The sequence below is a fragment of the Labeo rohita genome, chromosome 6, assembly GCF_022985175.1.
Source record: "Labeo rohita strain BAU-BD-2019 chromosome 6, IGBB_LRoh.1.0, whole genome shotgun sequence".
NCBI lineage: Eukaryota > Metazoa > Chordata > Actinopteri > Cypriniformes > Cyprinidae > Labeo > Labeo rohita.
The window spans coordinates 10,437,539-10,457,852 of NC_066874.1; the positions used below are offsets into that span (position 1 = coordinate 10,437,539).

Sequence of the window (20,314 nt, forward strand, 5' to 3'; positions counted from 1 at the left end):
ATTTAATAAACGTGCTGTTCTGACATGCACTTTTTCTGAGCGTGTACAACTGAAGCCTGTCAAACAGTGCCTAATCACTGGGCTACATTGTCTTTCACGTCTGATTGCATTAATGCTGTTAAAAACATACACGTTTTAGATATAAACACAGTTCGTTATGTCTAAAGTGAAAGTAAATTGGATGTATGCCTGTATATTAGATGTGTACAGCTCTTAAAGTGACAGCAGATTAATACCAAACATGCTGCCACTTGTCATTAAAGGGATAGTTTACCCAAAAATTTAAATTCTGTCATTATTTACTCACTGTCATGTTGTCCCAAACCTGTATTATTTTTTTTTTCTTGTGGTGATATTTTTTTTATAAAGATATTTTGAAGAATGTGGGCAACCAAACAGTTTCTGGTCCCTATTGACTGTGATAGTAGGACAAGAAAAACTGTTCTCATTTAAACTCATTCAGGTTTAAATCAACTTGAGAGTAAGTAAATGATGACAGAATTTTCATTTTTGGGTGAACTAGCCCTTTAATGTTAATAAAATAACAATACACAAAGAGAAATATAGCTGCAAACAGTGATTACCTGCGTTTCAACTGCTTTAAGGCATTTATGCACATATGAAAAAAGACATTATATGTTATTTAGCAAGCCTTTAACCACCTAAATCAATGATTTACAAAAAAAAATGATTTACAGAAAAAAACAAAACATTTTTGACTAATCCTGGTAATTTACCATAGAGATATGATGTTTTTTTAACGTTTATGACTGTTATAGCACCAGCTGTTGTCCGATCTCCCTAAAACTTTGCATGCTTTTAGAATCACCTGTCACGTGTGCTCACCAGGTTTCGTGAGGTTTTGAGTTTTTGTTTAGGCTTTATAGGATTTTGAGTATATTTAAACAGGCCCCTTTTCTAAACGACCCCGTTAATAGCTTGCCAAAGGGTAAATTTGAACTTTTTTTTTTTTTTTTTTTTTTTTTATAATTATTGACCAAGAGAGTCCAGAGAATTGCACTGCAGTGTTTTTTTTTTTTGTTTGTTTGTTTGTTTGTTTTTTCCAGATTGCATGAAAAATGTAGGACTAGTTTGCAAAAGTAGGTTTCATACATTTTCTCAATCATTTAGCAAATGGTTTGATTGACAGCATTGGTTCTAGAGGCAAAGTTGTTTGGAATGAGGAGGTCTATCGTATGATATGAATATCGTGCGTGCGTGTGAACAAATGCAAAATATACAATCATTTATGCCCTCAAAAAAATGCGATATCGCTCCCCGTGTGGCTGATTTCTTTCAAATTTCTCACAGACCTTTAGGGTGCAAAGATATCTCATTCTGTTCAAAAGTTATAGCCATTTTAGTAAAGGCAGCCCTGCCCCTTTCAAACGTTTTGGCATCCTTTTGCAACTGAGGTTGAAAGTTCAGCTTTTTTTTTGAGAATTATTGATATTCCCTCTCCAGAGAATCTTTGTGCACTGGTTTGGTTCCAACCTGGGCAAAAAACCTAGGACTAGTTTGCAAAAGTAGGTTTTTATGTAGAAATCCAAAATACCCGAAAATTTCGCATGGGTGACAGATGTATCCACGACATGTTTTGTCTAGCATGAGCCAAGGACTCCAATGACATAAGACACTTGATCCTGTAACAAATAGGTTTGGAGTTATGAGTGATTTCGTACTTTTGATTGCTGTAGTGCCCCTGTCAGCCTGATTGGGGTGAGCCTTGGTGATAATGTAGGCAGTGTGAGTACTACCATCCCTCCAAGTTTCAAGTCTCTGCTACAGACGCAATCAGTTTAACGTGAAGATTGCTGATCCTATTGCCATTCTAACAATTACAATAGGGTTTCAGCACTACACACTTGAACCTCTAAAAATCACTCACTGATCTTGACTAAAGAACTTTAATACAGCTTTAATAAGAATCAATGTATAATTTTTTCAGTGAAGTGTATATGGTGTTTTATTTTCATATCTGATCTTTTAGTTTCTTGAATGCTACTGCTAAATACACCTATTGTAAAACAATAAAGCACTGTTTATTTTATTTGTATATTATGTGTATTTGTAATGTGTGTCTTTGTTCTTATTTTTTAATAACAAAGACAAAATAATGAGATGTATATATCTTTTTATAGATTTTTATCTTCGCCCACTTTAGCCTATATATATATATATATATATATATATAAATATAAACCAGATGAATCTACTGTGTCAGCTTACATTGTTGCAGACAGTGTGTGGCCTTGGATTCAAATCTGGTTTTCATTTAATTTTAGTATGTTTGAATGAGCTCCAATGTTTTCATGCACAATCCTGATGAAATATAGTGCACTTTGTAATAAATAACATCACAGTTAAAAGTATTGTGAAAACAGCCTGAGGTGAAGGTTAATTTTCCCACCCATGTTCTCTTCTGTTGCAAGAGAGGTTTGTGCTTGTCTGCACTCCTGTTTAGACGTGCGTGATTGGCGGCTTGCTTCTGTTCCCCTAAACACACCAACAAACCTTAACCTCATGTATAGCACACTACCTTAACAATTGCCACTAAGATATTTAGAAAAATCTAGAAAAATCGATCAGTTGTGCTGCTCAAAACCATTGCATCTTGTGCAATAAGTGTTAAATGTTTCTGGTGTGGCAGAACTGTAAATAATTCACCTGTATGGAAAAGCCTACCAGATGATGGGAGTTGAGAAAACAAGACATGCTGTTCTTTCAGGTTTGAATGTGTAGTAGCCAGTGAAATCACAGACGGCCCTATGAATGAAAGGCTTGATCATTGTTTTGCCTGTAAACAGCAATTTAATGACTCAGTCTCCCCAACCAACCCTAAACAGACAGACTAATGTTTGTTAACAGGAGTGTTAAAGATGATGCATGACGCTTGGTATAACTGAAACACTCACGTTGAAACATCTTTCCTAATTTTTAACTTCAAACTTGACTGTGTTTGGAGTTTTGCATAAATCAGTGAAACCACAGATGTTTCACACTGGTTTTAGTGCAACCCCAGAACCCAGCTGTTAAGAGTTGCATCCTGTTGTCTTGAGAAACTGTTTCTGTGGAAAACTTTGACCTTAAAGCCTCAGAGCTGCTGCCTTTAGAAGATTCCCACTCACTTTTTAATTTATTCATTTATTTATTCTTTTAGGCCAATACTTTCTCATGTCACAGTACCTGAGGAGAAAAACTTGGTTCGCTTTGAGCGCTGTTTATTGCTGTCATCCAATCTATTTTACCATATTCACCATTGTGATGGCTCAAACTGTGGCATGCAGTTGGAAAGAGTCATGCAGAGAAGAAACCGATAAACATTTTCAGAAATACAGTGACTTTCCAGATTAAAAGATTTACATAGTTTTACATAGTTGTGGCAGCTCAAACCATGCCACGTCGTTGGAAAGAATCATGCAAAGAAAGCAACAGAAGAACTAGCGTTCAGTTGTTTTGCACTTCAAAAGTTTTTTGATGTATTCATATCCAAAACATTCAGATTTTAACTTTTATTGCTTTCATGTGATCTGTCTTACTATATTCACCACTGTGACAGCAGTTGGCTAGAGTCAGGCAAAGAAAGAAACAAAAGAACATGTTCAGAAAGTGATTTTCAGAATAAAAAATGCATGCCACACATATACAAGTTAATAGGTTTTGATGCCTTTGGTATATTTTTTTAATTTGTTCACATTTAGGTTTGACTTAACATTTATTGCTGTAAGATGACCTTTTCTAACTTTTTTTTTAAACTTTGAAAACCATGGGATGCAATTGGAAAGACTCATGCAAAGAAAGAAACAGAGAAGAATATGCTAAGAAATACTGTGATTTTTTTTCCAGAATTACAGTAAAGGTTTATGCTGGAATGTAACATTAGTTAGTAAAGGTTTTTTTTTTTTTTTTTTTTTTTTTTTTTTTTTGTATTTATATAAAAGTTTGAGCTTTGACTTTTTTATTGCTGTCATTGTGACAGCACAAAACCATGACTTGTAGATGGGAAGAATAATGCAAAGAAAGAAATGGTGAAGAACATGCATGATTTTTTATGTATTACCATGCTTTACATTGTGCTGACTCAAACTGAGGCATGTAGTCAGGAAGATTTATGCAAAGAAACAGAAGTAAATGTTCAGAAATACAGTGAATTTGCACTTTAAAACAAGTTTAAACTTTTTTTTTATGTATTCATATACAGAACATTCATATTTGACTTACCCTATATTGCTGTTAGATGATTTACTTTACTACGTCATTGTGGCTGATTCTTGCTGCACTTTAACACGTCACATCACATTTCTTACCACGTTTTCCTTGAGCCATTGTGATGGCTCAAACCGTGGCATAGAGTTGGAAAGAGTCATTCAAAGAAAGAAACGGAACAATATGCTCAGAATGTGATTTATATAGTGATTTTCTAGAATTTAAAAAAAGATTCATATTGCAGTTTAATACAAGTTAATATAGGTTTTTCCTGTAGTCAAATTATCGTTCTTACCATATTCACCACTGTGGCACCTCAAACCATGGCATGTACACAGAAAGAGTGATGAAAGTAAGAGTAATGAGCAAAGAAAGTAATAGAGAAGAATGTGTTCAGAAATAAAGCAGTTTCCAGAATTCGGAATTTCAGAAGATTCATCCTGCACTTCACAAGTAGTGAAGTGTTCACCTGTTTCAAGTCTTGAGGTTTTTCGAGTCATTCGTTCATCTTATGGGGCTGTCACGTGATGCTGATTTTGCTAAAATTAATGAAACGACTTAAAAAAAAAAAAGGTTCATTCATTTTGCTGAACGAGACTCAAATGTAAAATCGGTAAAATGATCCGAACTTTCCATCACTACTACGAATCACGTCTAAGTTCATCGTCTGTGTACTAAAAAAAGGTAGAGTATGGCGAAAAATTCCATCTTATTTTCTCCTACAACTTCAGAATCATCCAACACGTTGTACCTTTTTGTTTGTAAACAGCGTTTGACTTACGTGCACTTTCTTAGTCTTTGCGCATTCGCTTAGTAAACACTGGGTCTGTAGATCTGCCTACATTCCACGTGACCTTTCGACATAATTCAATAGTATGTCATGAACGTACATGCCAGAACCTGTGCTACACAAGCTTTTGTGCTTAAAAAGTATAAAAATTTTTATTGAAAATTGAAAAAAATGACAGATCGTTTCGCTAGATAAGACCCTTCTTCCTTGGCTGGGATCTTTTGAAGCTGCATTTAAACTACATTTCGGAAGTTCAAAATCGGGGGGCACAATTGAAGTCCATTATATGAAGAAAAATCCTGAAATGTTTTCCTCAAAAACCATAATTTCTTTACGACTGAAGAAAGAAAGACATGAACATCTTGGATAACAAGGGGGTGAGTAAATGATTTGTAAATTGTTGTTTTGGAAGCGGATTTCTCCTTTAAAACGCTGTATCATATTCAAACCCAAATGAAACTACGAGTGTGTATGTAGTTAGTCATAGTTATGTCGTCAGTTAAGCCATGAAGTAAAAAAAAGGCGACTAAAGTTGCCTTCAAACTGTGCATGTAAGTGTTTATTATTTAAGAGTCACATTTAAAGCAGTGTCAGATCCGGTTCATGTTCAGAAGCGGCAGCTTTTAAAGTAACAGGAGCCAAAATATCCTAATAACCAGCTGCTGTGATGTCTGTTAATCAAAGAACAAAATTAAAAGTAAGGTAATGAATAACTTCTGTAGTTTTAAGATTTATCGTTTATTTAATTTAGGTTTTAGTGTTTGATAACTTTATTAAATTTGGCTATATTTAGGGCACAGGTAGCTATAAATGTGTTTATGTGAAGATTGTTTTAAATTCACTTAAATTACAAGTCTAATAAATGTTAAATTGAAAGCTCTCAGTTATAATGTTGAATGGCTATAGTCAGTGGTTCAATATTAGGAAAAAAATTCATAGAGACATAAGTTGGTATCAGTGATACTTGCCTTCAGTCATAAAAAAAGATGTCATTTTACAAATATCAAAAATATACTTCCTTTATGTTTCTAAATTAATTTGAAGATTGAATGTGAAATTATTGCAATATAAAAGTATAATTAAAAATTGTATTGTTAGGTGGGATTAATCGCGATTAATTTCAGAAAAAGTGTGCGATTTAATTAGTTATTTTTTTTAATCGATTGACACCACTAATTCATATACAAAACAATCAGATTTGCCTTGCCTTTTATTGCTTATCACATGAATTTTCTCATGATGTTTACCATTATAACAGATCAAGCAGAGGCATCTAGATGGGAAAAGCCATGTAAAAAAAAAAAAAGGAAAAAGAAAAGAATATGCTCAGAAATAGTGATTTTCCAGAATTAAAGGTTCATGCTGGAGTTTAACGTAAGTTAATACAGTTGTTTGATGTATTAATATACAGCATATTCAGATTTAGCTTACCTTTTATTGTTGTCATGTGATCTATCTTACCATAAGCTGAATTCACACCATGTCATAATTTGTGTAATTCCAAGATGACAACATGTGGCGTTCTTAATGCATTTTTATAGCAACACTATCAACACCAAAGCATTCACATGCTTGCAAAACTTGTCTCTAAAACTTGTAAGCTGGGAATGTTCTTAGAGCTAAGACTTGGACCACCTGATTGCCACAAATTCATTTAGGTGCTACCTCTGAGTCAGAGGACGTGGAATAGCTCCAAGTAGAACGTCACGTGTCGTCTTCTCAGAATTGTGGTAATTACAACATGATGTGAATGCAGCCATGTTCACCACTGTGATGGCTCAAACCATTTTGTAGTTGGCAAAAGACATGCAAAGAAAGAAACAGAAGAACATGTTCAGAAATACAGTGATTTTCAGATGTTACCACATGATCTTTCTTATCATATTAATCATTGTGGCAGCTCAAACCATGGCATGTAGACAGAAAGAGTAATGCAAAAAAAGGAAAAGAGAAGAACATGTTCAGAAATACAGCCAACCTTAAGACTGATAGTTAAGACAGTTAAGCAGAATTGTTGCGTGTCTCAGCGCAACACGGCGGTGTTTAGTTTCTGAATGAATCTGCGTTTTGAATGAATCGTGTGAACCATTCATAAAGAGAGCCATTTACTTCATTCCTGAATGAATCAGCGTTTGGACGAATGAATGTATGACTCATAAAAACATTTACCACCATCTGCTGGTAAATTTAGTTTCTTATTTAGAGTATCATTTCATTAAAAAAAATAATAATAATAGGCCTAATAATAAAAATCAAAACATTAAAAGGATAGTTCACCCCAAAAAATTAAATTCTGTCATTTACTCACCCATAACTCACTCACTCACTCGTGTCGTTTCAAACCTTTCCTTTGTGGAACATAAAATAAAGTATTTTAAAGATTGTTGGTAACAAAGCTGTTTCGGTTACTTTCATTGTTTGAACGAAAACATTCTGATGTGTCTCAAATGATCTTCTTTTATGTTCCATAGTTTACGTTAGGCCATTGCAGCCTAAATGTTTGTGTACTAAATTTCATGTTGAATTACAATATTTCTTTCTAAAGCTACAATTTGTAATGTCTACCTGATATGTTAGCAGTTGACAGAAAAATAGCTTTAAATAAACTTTTTGTGGGTATATTCACAGTAAAATTTATTTTGTGATTTAATTAATTGAAACATCATGTAATTCATTAGATTCAAAATTGTAATTGATTAACAGCCCTAATATTCATATACAACAGCTTAAACCATGACATGTATGGAAAGAATCAAGCAAGGGGAAAAAAACCCAAAATACAGTGACATTTTCCATATACAGTTTATAATGTATCTGTATGCTACACATTCATTTTTTTAGCTTACCTTTTATTGCCTTCTTTTTCTGACACTCTTACAAATTCCTTATTTTTGTCGTTATTCTCCCTTGTCCGTTGCCACAAGCAAACCATATTCAGCAGCATGTATTCATTGCTTGCCCTTTAAGTCAGGTAACATGTGCAAACAGATTCACAGATATAAGCAGTTTGTATATATAAGTGAATTATCACACTGCTTGAAGTGAGGAAAAAAAAATGCTTATGCACTGGCTGGCGTAGGCAAATTATCATCACATTTAAAATTTCAACAATAAAAAAAAAAACATGGAAATTTTGCTTGTACAACATTATTTGCTAAAGTTTGCCAAACAGCAGATTTGATGCTTTTGTGTGTGCGCATATGCATGCACGATAATAGAACTCCTTATCGGCAATAGCATAGATGTCTGGCTTCATAGCGCTGACCAGGCTGACTCTTCTTGCATTCACATGCATTTCAAGATGAGCGATAATTCACGTTATCATCACATTTGAAATTTTGACAAAAAAAAAAAAAAAAAACTTGGAAATTTTGCTTGTACAGCATTATTTGCTAAAGTTTTAATGTTTCTTGCCAAACAGCAGATTTGATGCTTTTGTGTGTGTGCATATGCATGCACGATAATAGAACTCCTTATCAGCAATAGCATAGATGTCTGGCTCTATACTGCTGACCAGACTGACTCTTCTTGCATTCACATACATTTCAAGATGAGTGATAATTCACGTAGTGCGCCCTCCTAGAAATACCAAAATTAATCCTAATTAAAAAATTAAAAAATAATTTAATATAATTTAATTAATTTAAAATAATTTGTTACCCTGCTGCCTTGAAATTTTAAGTTCAGTCAACTCAAATAAGTTTAGTCAACTTGAAATGTTAAGTTGTACCAAGTAAAAACTTAGATATTTGTGTTTCTTAAACTTAACAGATGGGTAAGTAACCCAGCTGCCTTAAAATTTTAAGTTGAATCAACTCACATATCTAAGTTGTCACTTAGTATAATTTAACATTTCAAGTTGAATAAACTTTTTTTTGAGTTGACTGAACCTAAAATTTTAAGGCAGCCAGGTAACAAATTAAAATCTAAGTTGACTCAACAAATTGTTTTTTACAGTGTACCTGATAGGCTTAACGTATAAAGTAATCAATTCAAACGTGAGCCGCATGCCATTGACCCATACATCTCTTAATAGAATATTTCATTTCCTTTCATATTTAAAGGGCTGCTAACTCACTTGCATTTAGCCTGAGACTCACGCAGTTCTCACGCTCTCATGCCACATGTCCATTTTCTCACACAGTGCAACTGTCTGTGTGAGTTCTTGTCTTTCTAGTCATTAGTAATGCACAACACCAGAAACATTTCCTCCTCATTTGAATGGAAACGCACCATGTGTGAATGTACATCATCATCCTTGACATCCCTGTCTCGCAACACGCACTTAAAAATACACACGTAGTATATCATGCTGCTTTTTGCTCCTAAAACTAGGCCATCTCTACTTTCTCAGACACGTGAACACCTGCACTCTTTCTCACTCTCCTCTTATTCTTTCATAGTACAGAGAGGAAGTTATTGTCATTTACTATTCTCTGCAGGTGTGTATTGAGATTGAGGGAGGGGGGGGACTTAAGGTGAGAAAAACAGTGGTGAGATGAGTGTGTGCAGTCTTCTGCTGCAGGAAGGAAATTGCTGGGTACTATTGTGTGTGATTGTGTGTTAATGTGTGTTCACATGTAAATGTGTTTACTGACTGTTTATTTCAGGTGGGCCACTATTGCTCAGTGTCTCTGCTGTTTGTTTTTATTGTATTGTGTTTATACTCGAAGCAGCAACACTGAGGTCAATATCATATACCCATGAGTGGAGCATATTAATTTCATCGCCCATATTAACAGGTTGCAGTATTCAAAATGCCAAGATAAGCAGGCATTTTAAAGCTACAGCTACAATTTGGAGTTTTGCTTCCTCTTTGTGTAATTTATTTATTGTTTATATGTAAATGTTTACACCTTATGTGAATGAGCTTCTCGAGAACTAATTCATTAATTGTGAAAATTAAAGGATGAGTGTTGTGTAAACAAAACCTAAATATTACAGCTGTTCTGCACTTTGTTTTAGAAAGAGCATTGTTTTAGTGCTTTTGTTTTTTTGTTTTTTTTTTTTTTTTTAAGCTGTTTTCCTCTTAAGCTGTGATTTAACTGAAAAAAGAAACAAGAAAAAAAAAATAAAAATAAAAGATCAAATAAATTTTTTAGAGAAAAGACTAAATCTGTTTTGGAGGGCTGTCAAGGTTAATATAAAATTTAGGAAATCTTGTCTTAACACAGCATAAAGTACCATTTTAAACTTCATTTAAAAATTCAGCTTTGTGGTCACAGAAAAACATCTAAAATATATTACAAATAGAATATTTATATTATAAATTGCAGTAATATTTCACAATATTACAGTTTTACTGTGTTTTTGATCAAATAAATAAAGCCTTGGTAAATGTTAGAATCTTTAAAAACAACAAAAATCTTGCTGAACAGTAATGTAGTAATTTTTAATGATATTCTGCATTGTTGGGAGCAACAGAAAATGTGATAGATAAGGTTTAAATGGGTCCTTGATTATGATTTCCCCTTTTTAACTTTTGTTAGTGTGTAATGCTGCTGTTTGACCATAAACAACATCTGCAAAGTTACGACGTTCAAAATTTAATGCAAAGGGAGATATTTTCTTTTACAGAATTTGCTTAAGGACTAAAACAAACAGCTGGTAGGGACTACAACAAGCTTCCTCCTGGGTTTGTGACACCACAAACCCTGAAAGTTACATAAACCCTGCCCTTGGGAACACACAACAATGGGGGTGAGGCCATGTTACTGTTATAAATTATTATTCTTACAAATTAAACAATTACTCTACAAATATGCTACAATACAATCATTCATTACTGTACTAAAGCTTTAATAAGGATAAAACCATATAACAAAAGATAACATAAACAGCAGTAGCATTCACAAATTAAAGCTGCAACCAGCAATAAAAGGGCCCTTGCACCTGGGTTCACCGCCACCCAGTGGTTTTAGGAAAACGGTGAGCAATATGCATTTAAAGTGGTAAATATAGGAGGAATATTTCAAAGTCAGTTATATGTGCCAAAATTCCTGCTGCCAGCTGGTGGCGCTACGACTGTAACTGAATTTTGGCATGTAGATGTCTTCAGGCCAGGACTTTTTTTAAACATATGAAGTTTGGTGCATATTGAACATGGTATGTTTGAGTTAGTGTAAAGCATGACACATCCTGTCACCAACAGGTGACGCTATGGTTATACCTAAATATTGGCCTTTAGATGTCTCCAGGCCAGTACACTTACTAAATGGAAGTTTGGTGCAGGTCGGACATTGCATGTTTAAATCAGTGTAAAACAAGCCATTTCCTGTTGGCAGCAGGTGGCACTATGATTATAACAGAATATTGACATATAGATGTGTTCAGGCCAGGACTCTTGTCGAACATGTTAAGTTTGAGACAGATCGGACATTGCACGCCTGAGTTAGTACTTCATTGTACATCTGAGTAACTACTTCTTCCATGACGAAACATTGAACTTTGTCAGGGCGCCACAGACACGCCATTAACAAAAACTCAAGATCTTCATAATTTAACGTTGCAAAGGCCTTTAGATTAGAATTACCAAATATAATGTTGTTGTCATTAAATATCTAGGAAGAGTTTTTTACAGTGTAAAACATGTCACTTCCTGTTGACAGTAGGTGGTGTTATGACTATAACTGAATATGGGCATGGGCTTGTGTTCAGGACAGGACTTTTATCAAACATGTGAATTTTGGTGCATATCAGACATGCCTAAATGACAACAACTTGCTGTTTCATGGCGAATCATTGAAATTTGTCAGGCCGCTACGGACATGCCCTTTAACGGAAACTCAAGATCTTCGCAATTTACTGTCACAAAAGGCTTTAGATTACACTAGGAGGAGTTCATTTATATATACAATGCCTGAAATGGCAAAAACGACACAGAACTTGCCAAGAAATTTTAAAATAACAGACTTCCTGTTGGGTTTTGGACTTTGTACCACATTACTTTTTTGTAGGTAGCGGTGTGTTACATGTGTCTACCGAATTTCGTACATGTATATAAAACATAGCTCAAGGGGCACTTAGTTGAAATTTTATGTGGCGCTATCGAGCCATTTTGCCACACCCACTTCTGAAACCCATATCAGATGTAAATTCTCACCACTTTTGGCGTGTGCAAAGTTTCATGAGTTTGAGCATGTTTAGGCCCTCAAAAATATGATTAATTTGGAAGAAGAAGAAGAAGAAACTGAGCAATTCCAATGTGGTCCTCACACCACTGCTCCTCTTCAGTAATATTCTCTGGGTCTGATTCAGGCTCAAATTGATATGGCAGTTTTGATGTTGTTGTTTACAATACACATGCAACTCCCCGTAATAGTAAGGGGCATGATATTTCTGTACAACAGGCACTAGGCAGCCTTTAAAAACAGCCAATTGACCATGCCATTAAGAATGGGAGAAAGATGGGAAGGACAAATATAGATAGAGGACACCGAGAGGAAATGTGGTGGGCTGCAGTAATGCTATCAAATGTCTTCTTTCAGCAGGAAATGATTAGTATTGATGAACTTACAGTGTTAATCAATATCACTGCCCTTTTTCTTCAACTTCTAATTACCAGAGCTCAGAGGCTTGAGTTTTACATAATGATTCTGTCTGATGTCTAATACTTCTGTCTCTTTCTCAGGCTTGGGAAAAACGAAACGCAAAACGAGCACACGGGAAGCCTCTCCAACACCCAGCACCGATGAGTACTCGTCTAATGGAGGTGGAGCAGAACGAATATATGATTTGAACACTCCAGCTGTGGTGAAGTTTGCCTACAATGCGGAACGGGAGGATGAGCTTAGCCTGGTGAAAGGAGTCCGGCTGATGGTGATGGAGAAATGCAGCGACGGCTGGTGGCGGGGCAGCTATAACGGTCAGATGGGCTGGTTCCCCTCTAACTACGTCCAGGAGGAGGAGGTGGAGGACACGTCAGCTGACTTTCCCGCTGTCTTCTCCTCACGGCCGGTCCTCAGTAACGGCCAGGGCCCCAGAGTCCTACACACTGTTCAGACGCTCTACCCCTTCAGTTCCGTCACGGAGGAGGAGCTGAACTTCGAGAAGGGCGAGATGATGGAAGTGCTGGAGAAGCCAGAGAATGACCCCGAATGGTGGAGGTGTAAGAACTGCCGTGGGCAGGTGGGTCTGGTGCCAAAGAACTATGTGGTTGTGCTCAACGATGGTCCATTAGCCTTGGGCTCCCAATCCCAGCAGAACAGCCACACGGGACCCTCCCACACGGGGAAATTCGCCGGAAAGGACTGGTACTATGGCAACGTGACACGGCACCAGGCTGAGTGTGCGCTGAACGAGAGGGGGGTGGAGGGAGACTTCCTTGTGCGAGACAGCGAGTCCTCTGTGAGTCAAGTGTTTATCTTGATCTAATCGAAATGCAGTTACCTAATAGCCGCTTTCAATAGCTGTGAATAGTCACTTGAGTTCTGCAAAGTTATTTGTGTCCATAGTGTCATTTGAATGGTTATTATTGGTAACTAAAACTATTATACTATAAACTTTAACTTTTTTGACTATAAACTTTTTTGATAAATGAAATAAAGATAAAATAAAATATAAAGGCAGTGACACAGCAAGGTAACTTCAAGCAAGCTAACTAGCAGTGACAAAAACCTTGTATCGCTTGCATTTGGGCCAAAAAGTTGTGCTTGAACACACCACAAAGACTACAGCCAAAGGCCAGCTAGAACGTACTGTAAATTCTGTGCCTCAACGATGGCCAAACATCAGCTTTTTATGAAAAATTACAACTGAAGTACGTTTAAATTAAAGCACTAAATTTATTAAAGGGATAGATCACCCAGATATAAATTTCTGTCATTACTTACTCTCATGCTGTTCCAAACCCACAAGACCTTCGTTCATCTTTGAAACACAAATTAAGATATTTTTGATGAAATGAGAGCTTTCTGACCCTGCTTAGACAGCAACCCAACTGACAAAATTCACGGCCCATTCAGAAGCGCAGAATTGCACTGCACTCTCAACGAAATAGAATTTTATAATCGAATTCATAAATATTAAACCTTTTCAACATTGTTAAAACTAAATATTGAATGACTGATACCATCTTTGTCATGGAAAATACTTGTTGGTTCGCAGTTTTAACATATGTTTGCTTAAATTTATTTTCAAGATCTGAGGTAAACTATCTGTTGTTGCTTTCAGCATGGCTATAAATCTCACGCAAAATGATATTCAAACTCACTTTAGACACTTTTAACATTGAATAAAGCACATAATCAGTACCTGAGATTATAACTGTCATAGTTTGTGTTGTTGTTCCAGAATTGGAAACCGTTAAAATAGAAATTTTGTGTGTTGCCATTACCGCTAGTTAGGACAAAAACTCCTTTTATCTTGTGTCCTGGTGTCACGTAATAGGACACAGTGGTAGATCGTAAGATGTGCTCCCTTTACACAGAGTGTGCGTGATCGTGAAATCAAAAGTAAAAGCCTTTAACAGCATGAACAGCAAGCGCTTATTCAAAGGCGATTCAAATAAATTGTGACAGCTGTGTCATGACCAGTCTGTTTCAGAACCAGCCGCTATCAAAATAATCTGACTGCGGATGTGGGCCAGGTATTATTGCTGGCGGGCCGATTTTGGCCTGTGGGCCGCCTGTTGCCGACCACTGTACTATGCCATGTTTCCAAGCAGAGGAAGACACATGTATGTGTTGTGGTACTCTCGTGACTATGCGTCGAAGACTGACACGGAAGAAAAGAAATTGTTGAATGAAGTCTGTATTTTTGTTTGTGCACAAAAAGTATTCTCATAGCTTCAGCGGTTAAACCACTGATGTCACATTGTCTATTTTATCGATGTCCTTACTACCTTTCTGGGCCTTGAACATGTCAGTTGCATTGCTGTCTATGCAGAGTCAGAAAGCTCTAAGATTTTTGAATATATCTTAATTTATGTTCCAAAGATGAACGAAAGGTCTTATGGTTTTGGAACGACATGAGGGTGAGAAGACAGAATTTTCATTTTTGGGTGAACTATCTCTTTGACTGGAAATGAAATAAAAACTAAAACTGACTAAAAATTAAATCGAAATAATGTTAATGTAACTAAATTCAATTATGAAAACTTAAAAGTATAAATAACGCTCATTCAGAATATTCATAAAACTCCAATAGTTTATAAATAATACTAAAGTAACACTGGTGATTTGTTGGTCATTTGTTCTAATTGTTTTATTTGTTATATATTATTTATTGTACATTAGACATCTTTACACCTTTTTTGTGGACAACTTTTTCTTTGATTAGTTTAGGTTGTCAAATGTCATGTGATGAACTGAGAAGTCATGTTGTAGGAAAGAGGAAATACTAGAGAGAGACAAACACAGGATTTACCCCATACAGATGTCATTACAAGACTACAAGTATAAGTTAGTGAAAAATAGTCTTTGAATTGCCTTCGTTGTGATCCTAACACCAAAACTAGATTGGACCCGAGAGCTGTTGCTTTGCGAATCTATTTCTTTTTCAGGTCAGAAGCAGCGTGAATGCTTGGAGTATGTCAGAAATAGTGCGAGACATCAGTTTACGGTCTAGGATTTGCTGTGTCAGTCTCAGTGTAAACAGAATCAACGATTATAATGTATTCTGTTGTCTATTGTTGTGTTGCGCTGCTCACGTCCGGTGTAAATGCAAAGTAAAATTAGGAAAGAGCTCCAGATTTGGTCATTGAAACACTGTTTGTTTGTTTGTTTGCTTGCTTTATTTGTTTACGGATTCATTTTTAAACACGACAGTATGATGCAGACTTTTTAGAGAAACTATAAGTAAAAGATGATGCAGTGCTAAGTCTGACTATACTGGATCAAACAGTAATGTCGCAACACAAGTGTGAGTAAACACTTTCAGAATACGTCACCGTCAATCTGTTATTTTAATAAGCAGAACTGTTAGCCAGTCATAGCAGTGGGCATTTACTTGCAAGTCTTGAATGCACCCCGCCTGTAAAAACAAGCCGTTCTGCAAGGGGCAAAAACAGGAGAGAAAATAGTTTTCTTTTTTTTTTTTCTTTCTTTTTTTAATGTAAAAACACACTAACATCATAATTGAACCTCATAGAACATTATAAAATAATTAAGAAATGCAGTTCATGACCACTTTAATAATATTCATAAATTAGGGATGTTTGTCATTTAAAGTTTGGAAATAAATGATGTAATGTGTACATTGCTGTATCTTTAATGTATGAGGAAAATGTGGTAGTACTTTTACATGGCATTTCAGAGCCATTCAATTGAAACTTTTCTGTAAAAAAAGTTTTTTAAAACCATATAAAACAAGCGTGATTGGAAAGAGTACATTTTTAAAAGCTAGATACATTTACAGTTGCACATTTCTTTTTCGTGGACATGTATGTCATTGAAATAAAAACGCAGTTTAATCTAGAGCAGTTGTTTTCTAACTGTTACTGCATATTTAGGATGTTTTCTTTATTGCATACACCCAACTCAGCTGACGAGTTAAAGGGTTAGTTCACCTAAAAATGAAAATTCTGTCATTAATTACTAACCCTTATGTCATTCCAAACATGCAAGACCGTTATTCATCTTCAAGAGTACAAATTAAGATATTTTTGATAAAATCCGTGAAAAGAAAGTGTTGAATAAAGTCGTTATTTTTGTTTTCTTTGCGCACAAAAAGTATTCTCTTAGCTTCATAAAATTAAGGTTGAACTACTTTTATCACTGTTCTTACTACCTTTCTGGGCCTTGAACGTGGTACTACCAATGCTGTATATGCAGGTTTAGAAAGCTCTTGGATTTAAAAAAAAAAACCGAAGATGCAGTTGATTACGTCTGTTTGTGAAGGGAATGCACCTCGCGATCTACATATAGGGCTTATGGTGCCATCTGTAGGCTGAAGTTCACTTAACGAATATTGTTTCTTTCTCTCTCCTTCTCTTCAGCCAAGTGATTTCTCAGTGTCGCTGAAAGCAGTCGGGAAGAACAAACACTTTAAAGTGCAGCTGGCTAATGGAGTTTACTGCATCGGTCAACGCCGCTTCAATACTATGGATGAACTGTTAGAGCACTACAAAAAAAGCTCCCATCTTCACTAGCGAACATGGAGAGAAGCTTTACCTTATCAAACCCCTCCAGTGACCTTCCACACACAAATGAGCCTTACAACCAGACCTGACTGGACCAGACCAGATCTGACCTCACACTGAGCCAAGTGATCTGCAACTCCTACTTACCGCTCATTTCTCACCAGCAAACAGGGGACTTAGTGAATACGAACCCACAGGAAAATCACAGGATTTAACATTGTTGTTTCTGCAGAGGTGTCCGTTTTGTCCCTTTAGCTCTTCTATTCAGTGGTTCACCTAAATGAATATCGCCTTTTCCAAGTGATAATTTAAGCACTTGCCCATTGCCTTGACCGACAGCTCATTTTCTGTTCACACTAAGCCGGCGTCGAGATACAGGACAGCCAACAGATGCGGCCTTCATCTGATACAGACTGTTTTGGCAGTACAATATTCAAAGTCATCACAGGGCAAACTGTATATACATGGGAGTTGCCAAAGAGAGAGATGGCCACAGGTACTCGTCGCCCCCTGCTGGATGAACTGAGAAATGTCAACAGGAGGGTCTTTATATGATGAATGTTTTGTAGATGCTTAACCAAATGTGCCACCTTCACATTCAAGCACTGCTCGTCTAGTATATATATAAATATATAAGAGAACTATATCCACCTCATTCAGATTCACACATCTGTATCAGCGTAAAAAGTGTTGCCATAAACCTCCATATTACAGCAAAACACTGTTAGAGTTAAATTTCTAAAGGGCACCATTTGAAGAGAATGGTTTGGTCTATTTACAAATGAGTCCATTCAGCTTTTAGGTTTCAGAGCTTTTATAAAAGTATGGTACATATGAATGTTACTGAGCATTGTTATTTAAAATCATGTTTATTTAACGAGAGGAAGACAAAAAAAAAAGCTGCGGAGAAGGACAATGTAGTAAGCTCCACATCCATGATAGCTGTGCAAAAAGTTGAAATACTTTTGTGTAATTAAACATTTTGCAAGAGTAATGGCAAAGTTGTGTGCTTTTTTTCATTGTTTCTTGGTAACATACACTACCAGTCAAAAGTTTTTGGACAGTAAGATGTTGAATTTTTTTTTTTTTTAAAGAATTCGCTTGTGCTCACCAAGCCTGCATTTATTTGATCCAAAATACAGCAAAAGCAGTAATATTGTGAAATATTTTTACCATTTAAAATATATATGAATATATTTTTAAATTATTCCTGTGATCAAAGCTACATTTTCAGGATCATTACTCTAGTCTTCAGTGTCACATGGTTATTATTATTATTATTATTATTATTATTATTATTATTATCAATATTTAAAACAGATGAGAACTTATTTTTTTCAGGATTCTTTGATAGAAATAGAAAGATCCAAAGACCACCATTTATCTGAAATAAAAAGCTTTTGTAACATTATACACTATACCATTCAAAGGCTTGGAGTCAATAATTATTAAATTATTAATTATTTATTAATGATTATTAAATTATTAAACACAATATATTTTTGGGGGGAGGGGAATAAATTATAGAAATTAATACTTTTATTCAGCAAGGATGCTTTAAATTGATAAAAAAAAGTGCTGATAAAGGCATTTATAATGTTACAAAAGATTTATATTTCCGATAAATGCTGTTCTTCTAAACTTTCTGTTCATCGAAGAAACCTGAAAAAATTCTACTCAGCTGTTTTCAACATAAATGTTTTTTGAGCAGCAAATCAGAACATTAGAATGATTTCTGATGGATCATGTGACTGGAGTAATGATGCTAGAAATTCAGCTTTGAAATCACAGGAATAAATTACATTTTAAAATATATTCAAATAAAAAAATGGTTATATTTGTTTTTGTATATATGTTTTTGCTGTACTTTGGATCAAATAAATGCAGGCTTGGTAAAAGAAAAAAAACATTTAAAAATCTTAGTGTGCAAAAACTTTTGACTGGTAGTGTACATGATTTAAATTATTTTTTAATGTTGCAGCAATTCAGCTTTGAAATCACAGGAATAAATTACATTTTAAAATATATTCAAATATAAAAAATGGTTATATTAAATAGTAAAAATATTTCAATATTTTACTGATTTTGCTGTACTTTGGATCAAATAAATGCAGTCTCGGTGAAAAAAAAAAAAAAATTTAAAAATAGATTTTTTTATTTTTATTGTTTATCTCTTATGCTCACCAAAGCTGCATTTATTTGATTAAAACTGTAATAGTGTAAAATATTGTCACAATTACAAAAAAAAAAAAAAAAAAAAAAAAAACTTTAACTTTAAAATGTCATTTATTCATGTAGAGGCAAAGCTGAATTTTCAGTCTGAACAAAGTTCATAAGAACTTATTTATTAGTGTTTATTATTTGAAATGCAAATCTTTTATAGCATTATGAATGGCTTTACTGTCACTTTTGATCAACGTAATGCATCAGATAGCATGCAATGTGCATTGCAAAGAGGAGAATAGTGTCATCTAAGATATAGATATGATTATTTGACTTTATTTGCAGTGGAAAAATGTGAACTTTTTGCAGGTGGATCTATTAAAAGACTCAAGAGTAGATCCTCACAGGTGATTTTCACTTTGGGTTTGTAACATTTAAAATGGTAAGTCAAGTGGTGTCTGTTGCATTGTGGGATACACTAATCAATGTGCGATATGCTCTGATGTATACTGTACATTTTTCCAAATGAAGTAGGCATTATACACCACTAGTACACTATTACTACTAGTAGCATAGCATTATGAGTGTAGCCTCCAATAAAGTCTTTGTGTTTACATGTACTGCTCACTAGGGGGCGCTGAAGTAGTTTGCCATACTAAACTATATGCTGTGCCCGGTTTATCAGAGGTTGGCAACAATTTGGATCCCAGGCACACCCACTCAGATTCTCAGCTAAGCCAGGGACCTTTAATATGAAAATTCAAGTATAACATAAGCATTTCATCAATAACATTGACATTGACAAGCATTATTAGATCATAATCTAGTTTCCAAGTTTCCAACTCACTACTGGTGTCCTGCATTCATTGTGTTGTCTGCCTGCGAAATAGTCACATGTAGAAATATTTAGAAAGATGCAGAGTTATATACCAGTGTTATATACCAGTTATAACATATATTTTTTCCTCAGTCTCCCTTAGGGAGATGCATAAATATGTTACATACACCAGTCGGGCATAACATTATGACCACCTTCCTAATATTGTGTTGGTCCCCCATTTGCTGCCAAAACAGCC

At 35.2% G+C, this 20,314-nt stretch overlaps 1 protein-coding gene across 1 annotated transcript in view; it reads left to right on the plus strand.

Annotated features, from left to right (window-relative positions):
- Positions 1-18,069, plus strand: part of nck2b (NCK adaptor protein 2b) — a 63,127-nt gene extending 45,058 nt beyond the window's left edge. Inside the window, 3 exon segments of the mRNA XM_051112865.1 lie at positions 12,627-13,342; positions 16,932-17,060; positions 17,062-18,069. Of these exon segments, the coding sequence (XP_050968822.1) occupies positions 12,627-13,342; positions 16,932-17,060; positions 17,062-17,127 (911 nt within the window). The 3' untranslated portion in view covers positions 17,128-18,069.
- The last annotated feature ends 2,245 nt before the right edge of the window (positions 18,070-20,314 follow it).